Source organism: Ctenocephalides felis, unplaced genomic scaffold (genome assembly GCF_003426905.1).
Source record: "Ctenocephalides felis isolate EL2017-DRISC unplaced genomic scaffold, ASM342690v1 CF-g0.4_SCAFFOLD_01886, whole genome shotgun sequence".
NCBI classification, from domain to species: Eukaryota; Metazoa; Arthropoda; class Insecta; order Siphonaptera; family Pulicidae; genus Ctenocephalides; species Ctenocephalides felis.
In genome coordinates this window covers 74,017,616-74,039,121 of record NW_020538040.1, presented here as the reverse complement: position 1 = coordinate 74,039,121, position 21,506 = coordinate 74,017,616, and the positions used below count along the sequence as shown (strand labels likewise).

General features: G+C 29.4%; 1 protein-coding gene across 1 annotated transcript; it reads left to right on the top strand.

Moving 5' to 3' along the window:
* The first annotated feature begins 7,367 nt into the window (after positions 1-7,367).
* On the top strand, positions 7,368-7,839 carry LOC113375333. The gene is made up of 2 exons (XM_026615268.1): positions 7,368-7,489; positions 7,574-7,839. Exons 1-2 carry the CDS (start codon positions 7,396-7,398, stop codon positions 7,837-7,839), a joined length of 360 nt encoding a protein of 119 aa, XP_026471053.1. The 5' UTR covers positions 7,368-7,395.
* The last annotated feature ends 13,667 nt before the right edge of the window (positions 7,840-21,506 follow it).

Below are 21,506 nucleotides of genomic sequence, written 5' to 3'. Positions count from 1 at the left end.
TTTAAACAATTAATTATTTATTTAAACAAACACGACTAAATTATTATAAATCTCAAATTTAAAATTGATATATTGTATAATTTCTCAACTTTTTAGTACTCATTGATAGACACAGAGAGAATCGAAGTTATCACTTACAAATCAAAACACAAAAATTAGATATATGAACAATTACCAATAATTTTTCAAAATGTCAATTGAATAAATATTATTGTTATTAATGAAATCTTTTTCCGATCTTACAGAAAATTTAAAATCTTAAAAAGAGAACTATTCAATACTGAACATGTTATTTTCAATATGTTTCAATTTCTCAAACTCATTTAATTTTTTTCATTATCCAAATTTATGATAACTTTACTAATAATTCAAATTTTAATTATAATTTTATAAGAATAAAATATACTTTGGCTTAAACGTCTGAAGCTTCTGTCTGTCGAATAGAATATTTAGCATAAAATTGTCTCTCGTAACTGATTTAATTTTTGTACGTCTGACTCGTCTAATTAGTGCTTTTAATTAACAAAATCATATTAATTTGATACAGAATTGATTCGCAGAGAAGAAATATACTATATTTCAATTTATTAATTTGTTTGTATGATTAATTAATTGATGTTTTTACATTCAAATCGCATAAAATTTAGTTAATCATGATTTTTTATATTAATCAAAATTATTTCTATTTATTTCCATGCAGTTGCTTTAAAAATGATTAGTGTCAAATGTACAATTATAATCTCTACTTTGAACTTTGCTGCATCTACCAATGAGTATCGGTATTGGACAAAACTATTCAAAATTAATACATGCAATTACTACAATAATAAAATCAACATGAGCATAACATAAAACAGCTATCAGGAGTGTAATGCCATCTTTTATCGTGTCGAATTGAATTATTAGCTTTACAGAGTCAAAAGTCGTCCAACAAACACTTGTAATTAAAAAAGAAAATTGTAATAAGTTTATTATTGTATAACATGTATGTTGTCATTGCCATACAAAATGTTTTCATAGTTATTCGACCGTATCAATTTAAGCACGCTCGTTTATATATGCCTATGTAATATGCATAATGCGCACAAAGTTAGTATTATTTGTTTAAATAAGTTAGTTCTCAACTAGGAATTTTACAGCGAATCAACATGAAGACGCAACTTTCTTGTCTGTGTAACCCGATATAAATTGGAAGCGAAGTTAATTAACTCATCTAGTAGAAATTTCGTATGAGTTTATATTAAAATCACAAATGTGCCTTATATAAACATTCTTCACACATGAGCGTATTTAACTTAATTCCTAGAGAGAAATTCATTGCAGAACTTCACTTGCAAAATTTTATGCGAGTGCACTAAATTAAAGCGTGTAACTATGCATGTAATGGAGTGTGTTCATTTCGTATACGATACGGGAGCAGAGGGAACCATTATTGAACACTATATTTGATAAATACTCATAATTTATATATATATATATATATATATATATATATATATATATATATATTGTGAGGGACATCTAACCATTCGTAATAATTATAAATAGTATAAATATAACGGTTAGAATACAAACAACGCAGTATTCTTCCTGAAACATACAATACGATGTATGGTCAAGCCTAGAACGTGTTCCTAATAAAATTTTATTTAGTATAAGTTCTTCAGTAATTTGTCAATTACGTGAAAAGTGTACAAGAAATCATGAAATAAATAAATACATCAAACTTCTTTCTCTGTTTACAATGATTCAGCCTCCACAGATTGGTAATAGTTTTGTTAGCAGCAGAAAAATCTACATATTAATTATTATCTGTGGTGGCCTTCTACATATTGTTTGGGGTGCCATTGGATGTCCCAGCATAACTATATATATAATATATATATACTTTCTAGAACATTTTTAATATTAAAAACAACTGATTGTTAATGGAAGTGTACTAACTGTGTACTGTTATTGCGTTTTGGTCAATATTTGGATAAATAGGAAGGGTGAACAACTTGATGAAGAATAAATGATTTTTTTTTCAATTCAAATTTATGCTATTTTATTATCTCAAGAAAGTCTGATTTAAATTTCAGTAGCTAATATAGAAAACTGAAAGTTTTTTTTTTAATTTTGATGACTAATAAAAAATAATAATTATTTTTGTTATTATTGAAAAAAAACTTTTTGACCGATTTTACACAAAAGTGAACACCTTAAAAGTTCTATTTTTCAAAACTGAACATGCTTTAATATGTTTCAATTACGCTTCTTCCTGTCGATCAAATGTGTGATCAAATTCGTATGCTGACTCGTTCAATCAGTGCCTCCAAATAACAAAATTATATTAATTTGTTATAGAATAGACTACATCGCTGAAATAAACTATAATTCAGATTGTGATCTGTATTACAAATAAAATTGCTTTTTTAGACAATAAATTTACATCGAGTTATAAAACATATACACCGAAAAATTCTATGAAATTAAATATATCATATTTTTTCATAAAATCGAAATTAATTTCATGGATATTACGGATATCAATGCTGATGATCTTGATCTCGCCCTTCGCTGCTTTTACAATGAGTATCGAAAATTTAGCGAGAACTTACAGATTATATAAATTTTAAATTTATCACAATTTATAATTTTTTGTTGTAACATTAATTAATTATTCATAGATGCCGTGGCTCAAGTGGTCTCGTAAAAGGAGATCGGGAGTTCGAATCTCTCTGGCGTCAGATGATATTGAAGCTTATAATGTGGAAAATTTATATTTCTACTTTATTTTCTACTTATCATTCTTACAAAATAATAATTATGAGTACACATGTCACTAATAGTAATGATTTATGTGCACTTTTATTATTTTTTTAAAATTAGTTCGTTTCTATTAGCATTTCTATTTGCATGAAGGTCAAAATGATATACTTGTCAGTTAAAACAATTGAAATTTTCTTATGATCTTCTCTAGTAGCTAAAATGTCTATACATTCAAATATGCATATTAATATAAGCATTAAAATAAGTATTGTGATTTTATTTTTAAATTAATGACATTGGACAAAATTATAACAAAACAATACATGATTCTAAGATCTTTATAAAATCAATTCTATGAAATCTACATTAGCATATTTAGCAAGAGGGCAATGTTATGTCTTATCGTTTGCAAGAAAAGAATCTTTAAATTCAAATATATACCTATATATATATATATATATATATATATATATGTGTGTGTGTGTGTGTGTGTATATATATATATATATATATATAAATATCTGAAGAAGAAAGTGATAATATGAAATGTATAAAATGAATGGTAATCAAGCGAGGAAGATGGTTATAATATCAAAATCTGGCAAAATTACTGCGAAAATTATTTTAATGATATTTCACGCTGTTGTTTTCTGCTATTAATCACAAGTATTTATTAACATTGTGTACTTCATTTTGAATAAACATTTGGAACTTATATTTTCCATTTTTTAAATGTTACTGTGATTTCATGAAAGTGAAATCTCTTGAACCACACGAAAAAGGCCAAAACTGTAGTTGTTAACCCAGAAACAAATCTATATATATTATATACGAGGTCTGTTCAAAAGTACCCGGAATTACTAATAATTAAATTTCGCGGGTCTGGAGTGTCTGATTGTCAAATTTTTTTTTATTGTGTTGGTATACATGCCCCTAAAGTATGATGAAATTTTCAGCTATATTCACTGTTTACTTGTCTGTGGTAGTCGCTAAGGTTCGACGTGTTTTTCTGAGCTCGGCGATTTTTACAATGGAAGAATTGAAAAGTCAAAGAATTTGTATTAAATTTGCGTAAAAAATGAAATAAAGTGTTGCAAAGTGCAAAAATTCACCAGATATGGCTCCGTGTGACTTTTTCCTATTCCCAAAGTTGAAGAGACCCATGAAAGGACGGCGGTTTTTCCTCGATTGAGAAAATCGCTGAGAGTGCTCAAGGACATATCAAAAGTGAATATCAAGTGCTTCGAAAATTGGAAAAACGCTGGCATAAGTGTATTATATCTGGGGGGACTACTTTGAAGGGACCACATTAATGTAGACGAATAAATAAATATTTTTTTGAAAAAACGAAAATTCCGAAAACTTTTTGAACAGACCATGTATATATATATATATATATATATATATATGATTAGTTTTTTATAATTCTTTTTTATAATTGTGATGTAGTACTTTGTTTTTGTTGAATATATATGTGATTATATTCTTTTCTAATTACAGATGGAGCCAGATCCTCGTTTACGAAAATATGTAAGTTTCTTTTTATTTCTGTGGTTCTAAGTATATACAATGTATATCTATATATATATATATATATATATATATATACATATACATATATATATAATATATAATATAAAATTTTATGTAATTAATTATTAGAAAAAAGTTTTTTAACAATTTTGATAAAACCACGCGGTGATAGAGAACTTATATGATCTTTATGAATATGCTTAATATTATATATTTGCGAAAATAGGCTTAAAATATAAAATTTCAATAAACCGAAATTAAGGTGTCGCAATTTTAGGTTTCTATATTGCAGAGTGCTTGCAAAACCGAATTATTATTAAATACTATTATTTACACATATTGTGAAGTTTATGCAACCTTGCGACAAATAACTCATATCAAACAAACAATTATATAATTACGTTCAGTAAAAATCCCAGCATTTTACTATTGTAGATCTACGTTTTTTTTATATTTTTGGATAAATGTAAAGTGGTTCTTTTAGCTACATTATTTGATCAAGGATTAAGTTTAATTATTAGGTTAAACAAAAAAATTAAAATTTGAATCTGAATAAGTATTCCTAAACGTTCCAAATTTCTAATGAAACAAAACATTTTGTTAGCTTTTACTACTATCATGATTTGCTCTGGTAAGTAGTTTTGGTTTATCTATTATAGTCATACTTATTGTATATTGAAATACAGTTGTGACAAATAAAGTCAATACAACCTTCGTATGCAACTTTGTCTAAAAAATTCATAACAATTGTTGAAATAACTTTTAATTTATTTCATTTTCTGTAAAATTGTTTTTTATAATGTGTTTAACATTTTTATTTACCAGTTTCTTATCGTTTACTCCTCGCCAATTTAAATGTTTAGGTGGTACTTTTTACCCCAACCATGTGTTGACTATTTTAGAGCTTATATAAAAAAAAACTGTTGAATCTAAGTCTAAGCTTGAAACGTATTGATTTTAAAATTAACAACAACAGATTAGCTTCTGCGTGAACATCTACATTTACACTCATAAATAGGGTTGGTGTAATCATGTAATACTTAAATCTACACGGTAGGTATCTAGTTTGTATGTAACCCGATGATCAGGAACGCTCAGTCTGGATATCGGCTTTCGTCCCAACCCTCTGTAGGCCAACAATCAGAACTGCAAACGTTAAGCAATTCTGGAACAATCGCAGCATTATACGTTGAATTTACAAGCGGATTAATCGTGATTAAATATTTGCTTCAAACTATTCTGACTAGGCGACCGTAAATCTAAGGGTACATGTTATGCTTGATTTATTCCCTTCGTGATCAGTTGAATTATTCGGTTACCATATTTCTTACAAGCTTGATTTGTGTGGGTACTTGGGAGTAAATAATCAGAAATTACCGGTTGCAACTCTGAACAAAAGTGAATTTACAGCGCGCCGGAAGCCTTTTAATTTGCGAAGTACAGCCATATTAATTAGAAGACCGTCTTATGTGAATATCATAGTTTACAAATAATAAAGTACAAAATATTACAGTTAATCATTCGACTCATTCTTTCCGTTGTAAAACGGCACATTACCTTCGCCAAAGTAGAGCTTGTCTATTTTCATGCGTACTACTCTAACTCATAACTAAAAACTCCATATTATATTCTGTTATATTTGTATAATAAAATGGGAAGGCTAGGGGGCAAACTGATTCAATGTCTTTAAACTTTACGAAATAATAGCTAAATTATTCAACGTGATTCAATGTAAAATGTAAATTTCATAGGTACATTTTTAACAGAGATAACACTATATACTCTTGTTCTGTTATTGAATCAAAAATATTTATCAGCCGAGTTGGCATAACTATGTATTTATCTCTTGCAAAATTGCTTTCCAATTTAATTTGCTTCTTTCTTTACTATTTTTTATTGTTTGTAACTTTGCCAGGGTGAAAGTTCAGCTACGGTTTTTTGCCCCATCTACGTGTAAACTTTGGCAGAGGTTATATAAAAAAGTCTTGAATTTACTTATATTAACAATACTTCTTATAGAACAATTAAATAATGTATGCTCATATGTTATGTTAAGGTCTCAAAATCTAAACAACAGTGCTTACAATGAAAGTAACTTACAATTAGTTTATACTTCTGTTTTGAATTTTCTCAACTATTTTCGTTCATCTCCTGACATCAACATCTTAAGAATCAAAGTGGTGACTGGTTTATACATCCTTTATATTTACTTTTAAATACTGTTGTAAAAAATTCCTAACTTTAATTGAGGATCTTTAAGGTCCGTCTTTTTCTGTCGTCGGCATTTATTTATATTTGTTTTTGCGGCAAATCTCTACATTATATGTATTATTTCACTTTGCAAAAAAGTACACGTTCACAGAACGTCAAATATTTCTAATGTTCCAATTAGTGAATTATAGTTATAAATGAATTATTAATTATGCTCTAAATTACGATAATTTGAAGACGATCAATTGACCGCAGTATTAGTACAGAACTGGCTTAGAGTAATAATGTTAAGAGTATAGGTATGTTTATTTATCTTTACAAGAAATATATAAATATTAAAATCTATGATCTGTGATTTAAATATATCAAAACATTTTGGAAAACCTTAAAAACAAATTATTACAAAGAGTTTAGAAACAAAACAGTAGAATGATTATGCAGATAGCGAATGATGTGCATCAGGGTTCTTTCGGAGAGGTGCGAGTTCTTGAAGTTCTTTCTAGTGATGCACTTGCTAGTATATATGTTCTTCCAACACATGATGATCGCTAAAAGTTTTATAACCAAATATATCAAAATCAAATATTATTCATTTGACCATTAGGCCTATAAATAAAATAGGAAGTATAATAGTATTCACACGATTTCTAATCGCGTTTATTGCATCGTATATTTTGAATGAAGTTTACATTGTATTACAAAAATAATTAATCAATCATTTTATCCTATTTACAAGTAATAATATAAAATTATCATTTATGATACAGAATTATATATTTACACCACGATCATCATCAGCGGTATCTGGTTGAAACACGAAGGCACCAAATCGACGACAATGTTTGTGAAAAAGGATCAAATTGCTCCTATAAAGATGATCAAAAATGACATCACTCCGAAATGCACAGGAACAATTTTAGTATATCCGAGATATTTCAGTACCAATGCAACAATTATGGCTCCGTTTGTAACGGTTTACCGCATGGATTCTATTGTAAGTCCAATATTCCCTATTTTCCCGCAATTAATTTGGTAGTTCATCCTCCAAACGCTAAATTAGATGGAAATATTATCCTAGGCATTGGCCTTCCGAATACTGGCATAAATCTAATTGCTCCATCCATGGAAATGATATATCCAAATATTGCAACAACACATCCTATTGTTGATCAGCAGAATGATGTGAATCATGCAAATTCTGGTTATAATTTGACGGCAGCAACTGTGGGTGATTATGTTTTTAATAAGTTGACAGCAACAGAGGTTGATAAGCAATTAGACAAACTGGATGAGAAAACAGATGTGCAACCCTTTCCTGATAAAATAGCTGTGTTGTCTTTGTAGTCAGTTCATCCAGCGGTTTAGCCAAAAATCAAGGTACTAAAAATTATATTGATGATAAACTCTGGTGTGTTTCACCTTTAGGATTATGGTCCTAACTTGGAACTGGATTGGTTGTGGTGAAGAAGGGACAAATTTACATATAATATAATCAACGCCGATGCTAATGATATATTTATTTCCAATAACGTCATATTCTCTTCGATAAAAATTACTGCAAAATTGATTACTAGTAATGATAAGTGTCATAACCTTTATGTTTCGACCACTGTGTCAACGTCCGATTTATAACACCAATTTGAATTATTATGATGTGCTTGAAAAAAAAATAGAATTTATTTATAAAAAAAATTAAAATATGATACGAAAATATTAAATCTGATTCCGTTTTATGTCTCCAAAGCTAACTTCGAACCCATGACCACATGGTGTTGCCACAAATTTAATGTATCTTAATGATTGACTTTATTAATATTCATAGTAATACAAAATACTTTTTTTATTTAGAGTAACTTTTACACATGTCCTAAAATGTGCAACAAGTAACTGTGTAGAATTAAGAAAATGACTAAAAATACTAAATCGACAAATATTATTGTAACAATAATGCCTTATTCAAGTAATACTATTATCTCCACCGACTTTGTGGCATATGTCATTACTAACATGAGTATATTATATTCTCATATTCTAGGCATATTGAAGATTATAAAACTTTAATAACTGAATTATTAATTGAAAAATTGATTACTAGTGAAAACAAAAGTATTAGTAGTCGTAACCTTTTTGATTTCTATCAATTTGAATTTCGTATAGTGGTTTGCTTGGAGTGCAAATATAGAAATTATTTACGAGAAAATAAACTTTGATATGAAAATATAAAAATTATAAAACCAAAGCTAAACTAATTACCAATTAGTATTGCCACAAATTAAATATTTCTCTTTGATTATCGGATTATTATATTCATATCCAAGTAATACAAACATATTTTCTTATTTTTTAGTAAGTAGTAACTTTACCACTAAATCTTGTGACCATTGTCCATGATTAAAAATACTAAATCTTGTGACCATTGTCAGAAATTTTGAAAAATGAAAGATATTAATGTAACATGAAATTCTTTTTCAAGTAATACAAGCATGTCTACTTACTAAATATCATTACTAATAACATATTTTAGATATTAAAAAATTATTAATTGAATTAATAAATAATTTAAAATTAGATACAGTACATGATTTTATGTCATCTTGAGTGGAAATAAAAATCCATTACTTACAATTAACTTCTAATTTATAAAAAATATACAATTACCTGGTCTTGTCGTTTTAAATAAACAAATCTTGAACTACCCATAGTTATACAGAAATTTCATTTCCGATTATTTCGCGATTACTATAACTTATCATACGGAATGTCAATAAATTGATTAGTTAATGAAATTGTACACATTTGATGCATAAGTAGTATCAATATCAATAAAAAGTATTTTGGTCGTTTAACAATGACTATTTATTGTTAATACATATTGAAATATAATATCTCATTAATAAATATTAAATACAATTTAATTAGAATTATATATAGATTAAGGGATAATATGAATATGATGTAGCGGGGCTTAAAGGTCCGCGGGTGAAAAGATCCACCGCCGACATCTCAAAAATCCGTGAAGTTACGAATTTTTTAACAACAATATTTTAATGTAGAAAAAGAAACATGTATTATCCAGTAATTGTAACCCAGTAACCTAGATTGTTACTATGAGGAAAAATGCGGCCTTGTATGAAAATCCTTAACACAAGTACTTTCATTCGTTGTTAGTTTTTGTAGTCGTGAGAACTGTTATTTAGTTTACGAGACCTTAATAATTTTTGAGTATATATTATTTAATTGTTATATTGTAATATTGTTGATTTTAAATTGAATTCAACATTTTTTTATATAAGCTTTATAAAAGCTTGCGCTTGGGTAGGGTGTAATAGGCTAACTTAACCTTCAGCCTGGCAAAGGTGTAAATAATCAAAATAATAAACTAATGAATTAAGTTAAAAGGAGCAATTTTAAAAGTGATAAGTTAAATGAAAAAAATTTCAACTCTGCTGATAAATATTTCTGATGATATACCAGATCAAGGTTATTTACAGTGTTACCTCTATGAAAAATGCACCAATAAAATTTGTATTTTGCATTGTTTGAATAATGTAGCTATTATTTTGTAAAATTCCTTCAAAATTTAAATAAGATATTGGACTTGTTTGCCTGCTGGCCGTCTCAATTTACCCCGCCTATGGGGTAAAAAGCACCAAGTTAAATTTTAAACCGTATAAAAAACATGTCTCTACAATGATAAAGCTAGAAGTTTCACTGACCATAGTCAAATAGTTGTTCGACTATGTGATATTTTGTTGTGTTGTAATTAATTTGGTTTTCACAATATAATTGCTTAAAGTCAAATTGGACTTTTGTGTCCCTCCATACCCTATATTGTTAGCTAGCTTATTTTCTATTTATGTGTGTATGTATGTGACACACATTGGCAATATAAATATTTCAGTGGTGTGTTACGTTTGGGTGAGTATATTAATATCTGCCAAAAAATCACATAGATAATATAATGATTCATATTCGAATATCTGTGTGAAAATTGTTATGCGACTCTAGCTGACACGTAACACCAATCATATCGCACGGTCACTATATATCTCGACTGACCGGAGCGTAAATCAAACGGAAAAATGAAAAAGCGACGTCCGAGGAGTGCGAGGACATCGAAAAAACAACTTTTTAAAATAGCTGTAAAATATGTCATTTATATATCATGCTCTCTTATCCTCGTTTTTATCTAGCTGGATATGGATGTATTTTGTGTGGGAAATTGGGTGCCCGCATCTCTGTCCCATACCGTTCAAATACACAAGTGACAAATCGAAAAGCATTAGCGGCTTTCATGATAGATCTCGTTGCAGTGTTTGATATTGGTGTTTGATTTTTAGTGTTTTTATTTACAAATATTTATTCTAGTAATTAAGAATACACAATAATAATAATGTTAATTAGTGCTTTGTTTAAAGGTCTATGGTGCGACAGTATCTACCTTTTTATCTGATTTGCTATTTTAATGCGTGGGGTCGATATTTTAATTCATTGTTTCTTGGTAAACGATCTTTTATTTTCATGACACTATAAATTATCAAATAATTAAAGTGAAATTAATTATATTTTTGCATTTTTTAAATATTTTTAAGATAAGAACGATATATAAGACTCAAGCATAAGTTTCTTATAGAATTAAGTTTGAACGAACGAACTGATAATATTGGGAAGTGTATTTCAAACACCTTTTTTGTAAATTTAAAATCATTTTAAAGTTTTCAATCAATTGCGCTTTTTTAAGTTTTGAAATACATGATTTTTTTAGTATTATCAACTTTTCAAGAACAAATCAATTGAAAAGTAAACATTTAAGAATATTATCAAGCGATTGAGAAAAATCGTATTCATAAACATATATTAATTTTCAAAAGATTTACATTATTTTTTAATTCATTAATTGAAATATTAAGTGTGGCAAGTAAAATTCACGAATGTTAAATCACCCATAGTGTGTTAACTTTCTTTTAAATAAGTTATAGAGTAAGCGTAAAAAACTAAAATGAAAATTTGTGCATAACTTTACGTTTCAACATTCCTGAACAGTTTGGCTTACCTCAGTAAAAATAGAGTATATGTGTGTGTATGTTTGTTGGATACAATATTTCATCCACGATTTCGGACGCACGGATCTACCTATTTTATTGATTCAAAATTCGATTTCTATTGATGGGGAGAAGCCGTTTCGAAGAAACAAAGCGAAAATGCAAAAAATGACAATTCAGTCTTTGAGAGAAAGAAGCGTTGACTGATTTAAGAAAAAAACATTTTACTTGTATCGACGCAATGAGGAATTGAGTAATTTTTTGGAAAATGAAATTCAACGGTTCCGGAGATTCAAAGACAAAAGTTGAAGAAACGCCATTTGGCGGACAAAATTGTTCATTTGGAATATGCTCAGCAAATAATCAAATATCTTATAGAGATTTTGATAGGTACCATTTTTTACAAAGATTTACAACGTTAAATCGTTAGGCTGCGATGCGATGCTTACGCGCTTCGATATTTCGTTCTTTAAAACCGCTACGCATTAAAAGAATTTCTAAATTATCAAACAAATTCATTTTTTATGAAAGTTTCTAAAATGTTAAAAGTTTCTAAAATATATAAATTACAGTACTGGAAATTCCATCTATTTGCTTTAATGTCCAAGTCCTATGAAGTCAATTGTGTATTGTATCCATAGAGAGAAGTTCTAGTGAACCATTTAAAAATATAATTGCTGTACGGTGTTTATGGATCGCTAATAAAATTGGTTTTCTCCGAACATTAAATTGCCAACAAAGACATTTGTTTGTAAGTAAAGTAACATGCATCGAGTATTCTTCGGTGTACAATCTGTATAGTTGCATGTCGAATATGCGCTCGTAGAGATGCCAGAGATCAGCGCCAGTTCCGTGGCGGTGATGTATAGTCGATAGACCGCTGGGAATTCGTCTGCGGGACAAGTTAGCGACATTGTATTTGTACCGTATTACGGATAACTACATCGGGAATCACTACTAGGGATGCGAATATTGACTTAAACTAAGGTGCTTATATAAAGATTAAGTACTTTTAATTTCATTAAATATAAAATCTATTTTGTAGGGGAAAGTCCCCTAGTGGGGGACACCTAAGGTTATTTATAAATAAATCAAAAAATATTTTACGAAATGTTTATTAAATTATGATTTATATTATATAACAAAGTTAGAAATGAAAGGAAATAAACAAAACCGCAATCTTTGCTATAAAATAATACTATCAATCAAACTTTGCTATCAAAAAATATGATTTTAAACAGTGGCACCTAGTACCGGATATTTCAAAATAACTTGCATTGATCACATATGTAGCCATCTCCACGTTCTGGAATGTCTGCACATGTGTCTTTGACAAATATTCTTAGATATTGCAAAAAAGTCACTATTCATCCACCCTTTTGGCTGGGCCACACCGATGCTCTCAGCTGGTGCATTCATAAGCTTTTCATCCTTTGACTAGGAAATGCAAAAAATGTTGGGTATGTAGTGACCGTTAGCACTCATACAGAATAAAATTAAATAATTGGAATAAATTACGTAAATTCTCACAAGAAATATCAATATGTTTACTGTTCGGCACTAAGGGACGACTTAGTGTCGGGTGCTAAGGAACAGACATTTGGTGGCACCTGCTAAAATTGGTTAAAAGATCCAATAATATTCTACCATTTTACGGATAACAATAAAGTACATCTTTTATCTTTGTATACCACTCAAATGTAAATGCATAAATATGCTAGAATTACTTCCATTGATATTTAGGTGACGTCGTGATTTTGCGCACTCTTCCCCCAAAGTTACTTATTTATTTTTCATAGCAAGCTATAAAAAGTACATATATATAGCATCTATACTGTAAAAAATATAGCTGAATGAACTTATTTCGTTTATGAATTTTCATAATATACAATAATATAGTATAAAATAATAGTTATTTTATATGCTGTTCCGATATAGAAGAAATATGGACAAAATAGTATATAAGGACAAGTTGACACAGTGACCTTATTTAAAAATTGGTTCGTTTTAATAACCCTTCCGCATCTGCATAATTGAAGCAATCTATTATCACAATCTTGTCAGATATTGAGCTGTAATTGACACAGTCTTGTATTGGTAATCAGTTAAAACGCGTTAACTTCTCTTTAAAGGTGGTTGTGTCATACTTTTTGGGTACTTATTTATTGTTATTTGTATTTATTTCTATTAAGATGAAAGAACTTATTTCAGTACTAGAGATTCTCACAAAACTTTATTGCAATTATCAGGTGTTTGGTGGAATTTTCAGTAATTATTTATTTTTATTCACTTTCGGTCAAAATTACATACTTATACAATGGACAAAATGACATAGTATTCATTTTCAAGAACTGCAGGGTAGTTCATCCGAGGTGAGAAATGAGGTTTCAAAAAATTTAAACCTGTAAAAGGTGATTTGCGTTTAGAGGTTTCAAGAAATTTTAAACCTGTAAAGGGTGAAATTTAACTTTTACTACTTCTTGCAATGTACCAAAGGATCCACAGAAAAATATAAGAAACTTATTTACGTATTCGTTGCGAAGCTTTTTTTTATTTTCTGAGCCCCATTAACGTTGGTTACCAAATACAATTTCTTTCAAAGACATCATTCTTCATGTTACGATGTTCCAAAGTGGACTAATCACTTCAAAAAGTGTATTGAAAACGTTTTGAGTTAAGCAAGGGATCGCTTTTCTTACTAAATTATTTGAGAATTATGCAGGTTAGGGCAGGGAACAAAGTTTCAATTTGATATTAAGTGTATACTGTCTAACCAAAATGAACTACATCATAACACATGATACGTATCAAACAAACAACTATCGTACAAAGTTTAGTAAACTTCCCAGTTAATCCCTAATTATACAAATGTGTTTCTTTAAATTTTTCTAAAATTTGTCATCTGTTTCATCTAAACTCATAGGCTGGGTAAAATGAAACAGCCAGGGGGCAAGTAGATTCAATACCTTATTAATAATTTTGAAGGGATTGCACGAAATAAAAGCTACAATACTCAACGTATGCAAAATGGGCACATTTTTTTACAAAAATAACACAGAATATATCCATGATCTGGTCAGTAAGTGATCATGAGCAGAGTTTAAATAACTACTCATTTTATTTATTTCTTGTAAAAATAGTCAACTAAATTACGAACATCTTTTTAATCAACACAGAAAAGGTTATTTTGGTCCAAACATTACATATATTGTCTATCATAATTACTAAATGATTTTTGTATTTAAAAAAAAGTTTTGTAAAATTGTTTTTTTAGTGATTGTACATTTTTATTCACTATTTTTATTGACTACATCTTCTCTAGAGTAGAGCTTTATTTGGTCCTTTTTACCCCACCCACATGTAAGCTATTATTGAGTTATTACCTTTGGAACCTAACTGAAAATAAACGATACATCTTAAACAATTCTATATCATATACTTACAACTTATATTAAGTCTTGTAAACTATACAACAGTGATCCGAACCAAGAAAACTAACACCAAAGATAATACTTTTCTTCGATATTTTCCAACATCGCCCGTTTATTTCCTGATAGCGATGTTGCATGGTTTAATACGATGGCTTACGCCAAATATTTTCTCCTGTAATTTAAAAAAAATATGAAAAATTTCTAACTTTACTTGTTTTTGAGATAATGGTGGTGGTTTTTTTACGCGCAGATTTTAAGCACCGACTTCTACTCTATTGCAAGTTAATATTGTCAAATTAATAATTCCTGAATAAAGCACGACTACAGGGTAACTTAGATCTCAGTTAAATAAAATTTCTGCAATTACGAGCAGAAATAACAAAAAATTATAATTTATATGAATGTACTTTAAATAACACAAAGCTGTATCATCTATAAAGGTGACTTTTAACCCCTTAACTTACAATTTAGATTCGAAAATGTTGGGCCAAAGTTGTAAAGGCTGGCGCAGGGTTTGTGACTATTTTCCAACATAGTGTACAGATTTTCAAAAAAATTAAAATAATTTTGTGTTTTATAGTATTGTATAAATAAATATTAGTTATTTAATAATTTAATAGATAATCGTATGCGGCTATGCCCATAATATTTACGGTTGGCCTAGAAATCGCACGCGGGCTCTGCTTGTCGTTTTAGGTCAAGGGGTTAACATATTTGATACATAAGCAGTCGATACCTCAATCGTTATGCATAAATCATTTTTCGAGAAATCGATAATATCGATAATCGTACACACGTCCCTGTACGAAGCGCTTCGTCGATCCTTTGGGGTTGAGACTCGAGTATTGCAGCGCTGGGACCGACACAAGAAACTTCACTTTCTGTATTGAGAAATACCCCGCTACTATCCAGTCCGGTCGCCGCCTAACAATAAGTTCGGTCCCAGAAGAGACCAGGAACCTTTTCTCATAAAACTCAGATAATGTCTTGATTCGGACAGCTTATCCTACGATTTATGATTATTATGCTTTGTATAAATCCATGCTATTCTATTTCAGGGTTTATAAATAGTTTTTTATGTGCTACGTGTGCTTCTTTGCGCACTCAATTATGTTTTTCATGAGTCATTTATAATTTATATGCTAATTTATATTTTTTATATGCAAGAGACCCAATTTTTAACACTCATAAGATTATCTGATTTTTCTTAAATATAACATGAACAACTAAAAGTCGTCAGTAAAAGTATTTGCAAATTTTGTAGAGTCCGACTCAAGTGCATAATGATCTACATAAACAAATTGAATTATTTCATCATTCGTTACTTTTGTCGGATTTTGTTTTTAAATTATTACAATGTTATTGTTGATCAATTTTTGGACAAACGTTAATATCACAAAAAGTAAAATTATGATGTTTATAATTTTATTATTGCTACATTGAATTTCAAAAATTATGAGTTATATTTTTTGCTAGCTAGTATAATTGTCTAGTTTATTTTTATTTATGCCAAATAAAATACTTTAACTAAATTCGCAATCATAAACACGCAAAAACAAAGTTGTACGGTTATATTATTTGAACAATTTTGAATGCAAAATTATTATTTTTTATTTTTTCTATAACATTATGTATTATATTGATTCATGCTTTCATTGAATTTTGATAGATTTTATCCATTATTAGTAGCGGCCCAAACTATTATGTGGAGGGTGCTGCCTCTTGGTAGCCAATCGATGACTCAAATTCTTGTCTGAACGGTCGGTCAAGTAAAACCTATCGTTTTAAGAGTATATGCATTGTAAAAATTTTCTCGTCGGAAAACACAATGGTCGGAAATTTACCACTTTCGGCCAGGTGCGCTTTGTTTTTGGACTTTCTAAAGGCCATAGTCAAAGCAAAAGGTGGTCATATCGAGCAAAAGTGAATTGTTTTTAAATTTTTACACCTTTTGTACTTTGAATCAAGTAAAAGTAATTTTCCAAACTGAATTTAAGCCTTTTTCAATTGGTAACACTTAGAGTGCTGAACCCTGTAATAAATGTATATGTATATATTCTTTCATGAATTTATATTTTTGTTATTCGGTTTAATGCTTGATCAATTAACAACCGTCGGTGTTATACTTAAGTGCCTATATGTCCGATATTTATGTGCCTACACTACACATTACAAAATGAATAATCGAATGGAGATTTTTCGTAAAACTTGACTCTTTCAACTTATTTTGGGTATCATGTGCACAAAATTTCTGCACATCTGCAGAAAAATAGAGTTGAGATAGTGGAAGGAAGAGTTTGAAAAAGAATGCATATGATGGTCAAATTTCAAAGAAAGGGAAAGTACGAGGCCCTGGACAAGGAATTGAAACCGAGACACATAAAAAGGAAGTATGAAATCAGGAACTTGAAAAGTAAAGAGTGATATATAAGCAAGGGATAGAAAAGGGATAAATTAAAAATTATGGTCTGATGTCTGCTTTCGGTTAAGAGCGATGGGACTTGTTTCAGAGGTCCCGGGTTCGATACCCACTTCGAGCAGCATGTTGTCAGGCAGCAGTGACAACGATTTTCACTTGGAAATATAGATAGTAATATGTTTCCAAGTGAAAATAGCCCTCACCCGGCATTGCTGCATCAATAAAAGTACTCGCCCTATTATTATATTGTAATAGTAATATATCATATTATTATATAGAGATGTGACAACTGATTGGGTTGCCATCTGTCAGACTAGTATTAAGTCAAATCAGCTCAACGGCTTACAGGACTATTGGGTTCTGATTGCGTTAAAAAAAAATGTCTGCTTTCAGATAGATCATCAATAATAACAATTATTATAGGTATAATCCATTATAATTTTTTTGTGCGATATTTGATACGGAAGCTTGGCACGTAGATAAATGCACTGGCTTCGTTCGGGTTTTGATTCCAATTTTGTGCGTTTGGGAAACGGCTCGGTGTGGAAAGCGGTACGGACTGTATAATTGGATACCGACCAATAATGTGCAGAATGGAAATTGATTTCAATGGTAAACGCGGATGATATGCACATGTACCTGTGATATTAATTGTAGAGTTGGCAGCGATAGCATTGTTCAATGCACACGAAAAACATCTAAAAAAACGTTTTCATTTCATTTGAAAACTCTCTATAAGTTAGAATAATACACATGTATTTATAGGCACAACATTCATACCCTCGCCCCGAAGAGTCTTGGTTTGAATGCAGAAAGCCATGGTCTTGACCGGTTACCTTATAGCAATTTCGAGAATTTTTCTATAATCCAGCGCTTATTTTATATTTTGATTGTCATATAGTCCACAAAATTATCAACATAATATATAATTTCTCACTGTGTTTTAAATCCTTTATTTCGAATTCCAATTTGACTCTTTTTTAGCGCATAAGACACAAAAATTATCGAAATAAGAATCATATTTATGGATTAGAATTATATATTCGAGAAATAAAATCAAAATTAATTAATATGCGTTATGAAATATAACTAATGATATCACTTCATTGAACATTTATTGAATCAAACCTTAGTTTTATTTTTATTAACTATATAGATGCCTCTTTATACAATTTTTTTTTCACAAATATGTTTAAAATATTAATATAGTAGTTACACTTACAAATAATTTAATAACTAATTTCAATTCCTTTACAAACAGCAAATTCCATAAGTCTATATAATTGAATAAGTACACAATAAAATAGACAGTAATATTAAAATATATATTGCTGAGTTTGTTAGCGACTACGGACAATGAGATTATTCCACCGCATTTTTTAAGAAGCACAGGTTATCTTGTTGTATTATATTAAACTGGCACAAAAAACTAATAAAAATTTGATGATATTAATAAGTTTTAAAAATATTCAGAATGGGTTCAGGAATAGTTTTTTGCAAACACGAACTTCTCCTTCGGGATGTAAATGATTTTTAATATTTTTTGTGATAAATTTATATAAAATTTACTTCATTACAGGTCTTAACTTGGTTCTTTACTGTACAATTTTATCACGTTTTCAGGACATACATTTTCGTTCAAAAGTGGCGTCCAGTTGCTGGTAGCAAATGTTGCAGGTTGCGTAAAATTAATGTAAATTTATATAAATTAATCATATATTATTTAAATCATATATTTCACTAACTTGCTATTTGTTATTAGATTATAATTAATATTTTTTTCTTTTTTCATAATAAATTATCAAAGCCATTTATTGGGTCTTTTTTTATTTTCATCAAACTACAACTGCCTAAACGCATTCAGTAATTGTTGTTACTAAAATAATGAATACAATTTTAAAAAACACTACCTATTGGTAGTATTTCAAGTTTGTACAATAAGTACAGAAATTCATTCATTTGGATGGTTCTCCGATCTTGACTTGATTTATTGGGTCATAACTTATATTTATTTTAATACATTAAAATCTGGAATATTCAAATGTGCTAATTCAATTGAAATGAAATCACTTTCAGATTTATGCTAGAACTTGCAATGAATAACATTTATATGTGGTATGCATTGGAGTAGATAAACCATACAGATAGTGTGATAGTTCCTTCATCGATTTATATGTCATATACAGCCACATTTACAACTAGTCAGTTATTTTTTATACTAGCAATTTGCTAGAAATATTTTTTATGGGAAAAAGTTTTGTGGGCCGACTAGTAATCATATGAATACACGATTTTATAGACTTCTGTTTTGTTTCTCAATTACACAAAACAACTAGTAAGAGGATACAGAAAGAGGAATACATTTTGATCAGCAATTAGTAGATACACAACGGCCTATCTATTAGGAATATATTTTACGATAATTATTATATTTTGTGACTAATTTTTTATAATACCTTTTTTTGAACTCTCAGAGTTCTTCGTTCAAATATGCGATCTATCTGCATTCGCAAATATGCCGAAATTGGTCATATTTCTGATCACTCTGTACGGCGTGTCATGGATCGCGCGGTGAAGTAGTCGATCGCGATTGTTAAATTCCTGCTTGTTATTTCACGCTCGCCGACTGAAACAACGCGATAATTTCATGTTTGCATGCTGCATAAACACGTGCATCGAGGAATTCGATACAGGGCGTTTCAAACCGATTACAGTAAGTTTTCATTCATATAAACACTTAGAACAGTTTTGTGCAGAACCAACAAGATTCTCGCTCATTTGGCAGCATCCTAAATTCACAAAAGAGTTTATTTTGATGCTAGTTTTTTACTATATAACCGGAATGTGAATGAATGTTGCCGACTTGATTCATGCTTACGATTTACCTCAAGCCGTCGCAAGTTGCATTGTTCATTTCGAATAAGAATGTATTAATGTTGTGCTCTCCTTCAAAGTTATATATATATATATATATATATATATATATATATATATATATAATGGTGGGTCCTTACCTACCGCTGATAACAAATGTATAGAGTCGGCTGTCACCAAATAATATGTGGAGCGCTGATCAGCATATACAAACTTTTGATATGATTATTTATTTCATATTATTTTTACATCTTACATAACTGATTTGAAACTGGACTTTATTTACTGAACTACTAAACTACATAATTCAACTCCTAAACAGAAAATCAGAATTTTAAACTTACAACAAATTACTTATATATAAGGCGGTGATCAAACCCGTGTGGACCTACGGAATTCAACTTTGGGGTTCTGCTAAAAAGAGCAATTTAAACATAATACAACGAGCACAAAACAAATTCCTGCAGCAAATGGATCCTCCACAAAGACACAGGCATACCTACAATTCAAGAACAAGTATCAATGGTTGCCATTAATTATAAGAACAGGATTGACGTTCATCCTAACCAACTAGCATGCCATTTATACCTGGAAGGCCAGCCGACCAGGCTCAAAAGAAAAATACCTGGAGACCTAACATAGTTTAAATATCTATAATACTTTTATTTTACTACATTTTATTGTTTTTTTTTTGTCTTTAGTTTTTTTTATCATTATATTAGTTCTAGTAGATGCGCCACTAAGCGTATCTACTAATTTGTAAACAATTTATGAAATTTGTAAAGCACGATTTTATTTGTAACATGTATATTTAAAACCTTATTAGTTTGTGTTTTGCAATATTCAGTATAAGATATTTTATAAGTAATAATATGTGCTCAGTTACAAAGTAAAAAAAAATCTATTGCAAAATAAATGAATTGGATGAAGAAATCTTCAACACTAACTCGTATTTTTATATATTATTGGAGATTGAAGCATAATTAGAGCACTAAATATTATATTTCGTTTTGTATTATAATTGCTAACAATGTTGGCCAACAATGATGTGACACCATGCAGTAGTAATGCCGACGTCGTCTTGTGCTACGCAGATTGCGTAATCAATAATCAAAATCTCCTAAATTATTCCATATTCGAGTATCTGATACAAGCTACAATTGGGGTAGAGTATAAATATCTCTATATACACACGTATGTACATAATGTTAAGCTTGCGCATGCATATACAAATACTTCGATACG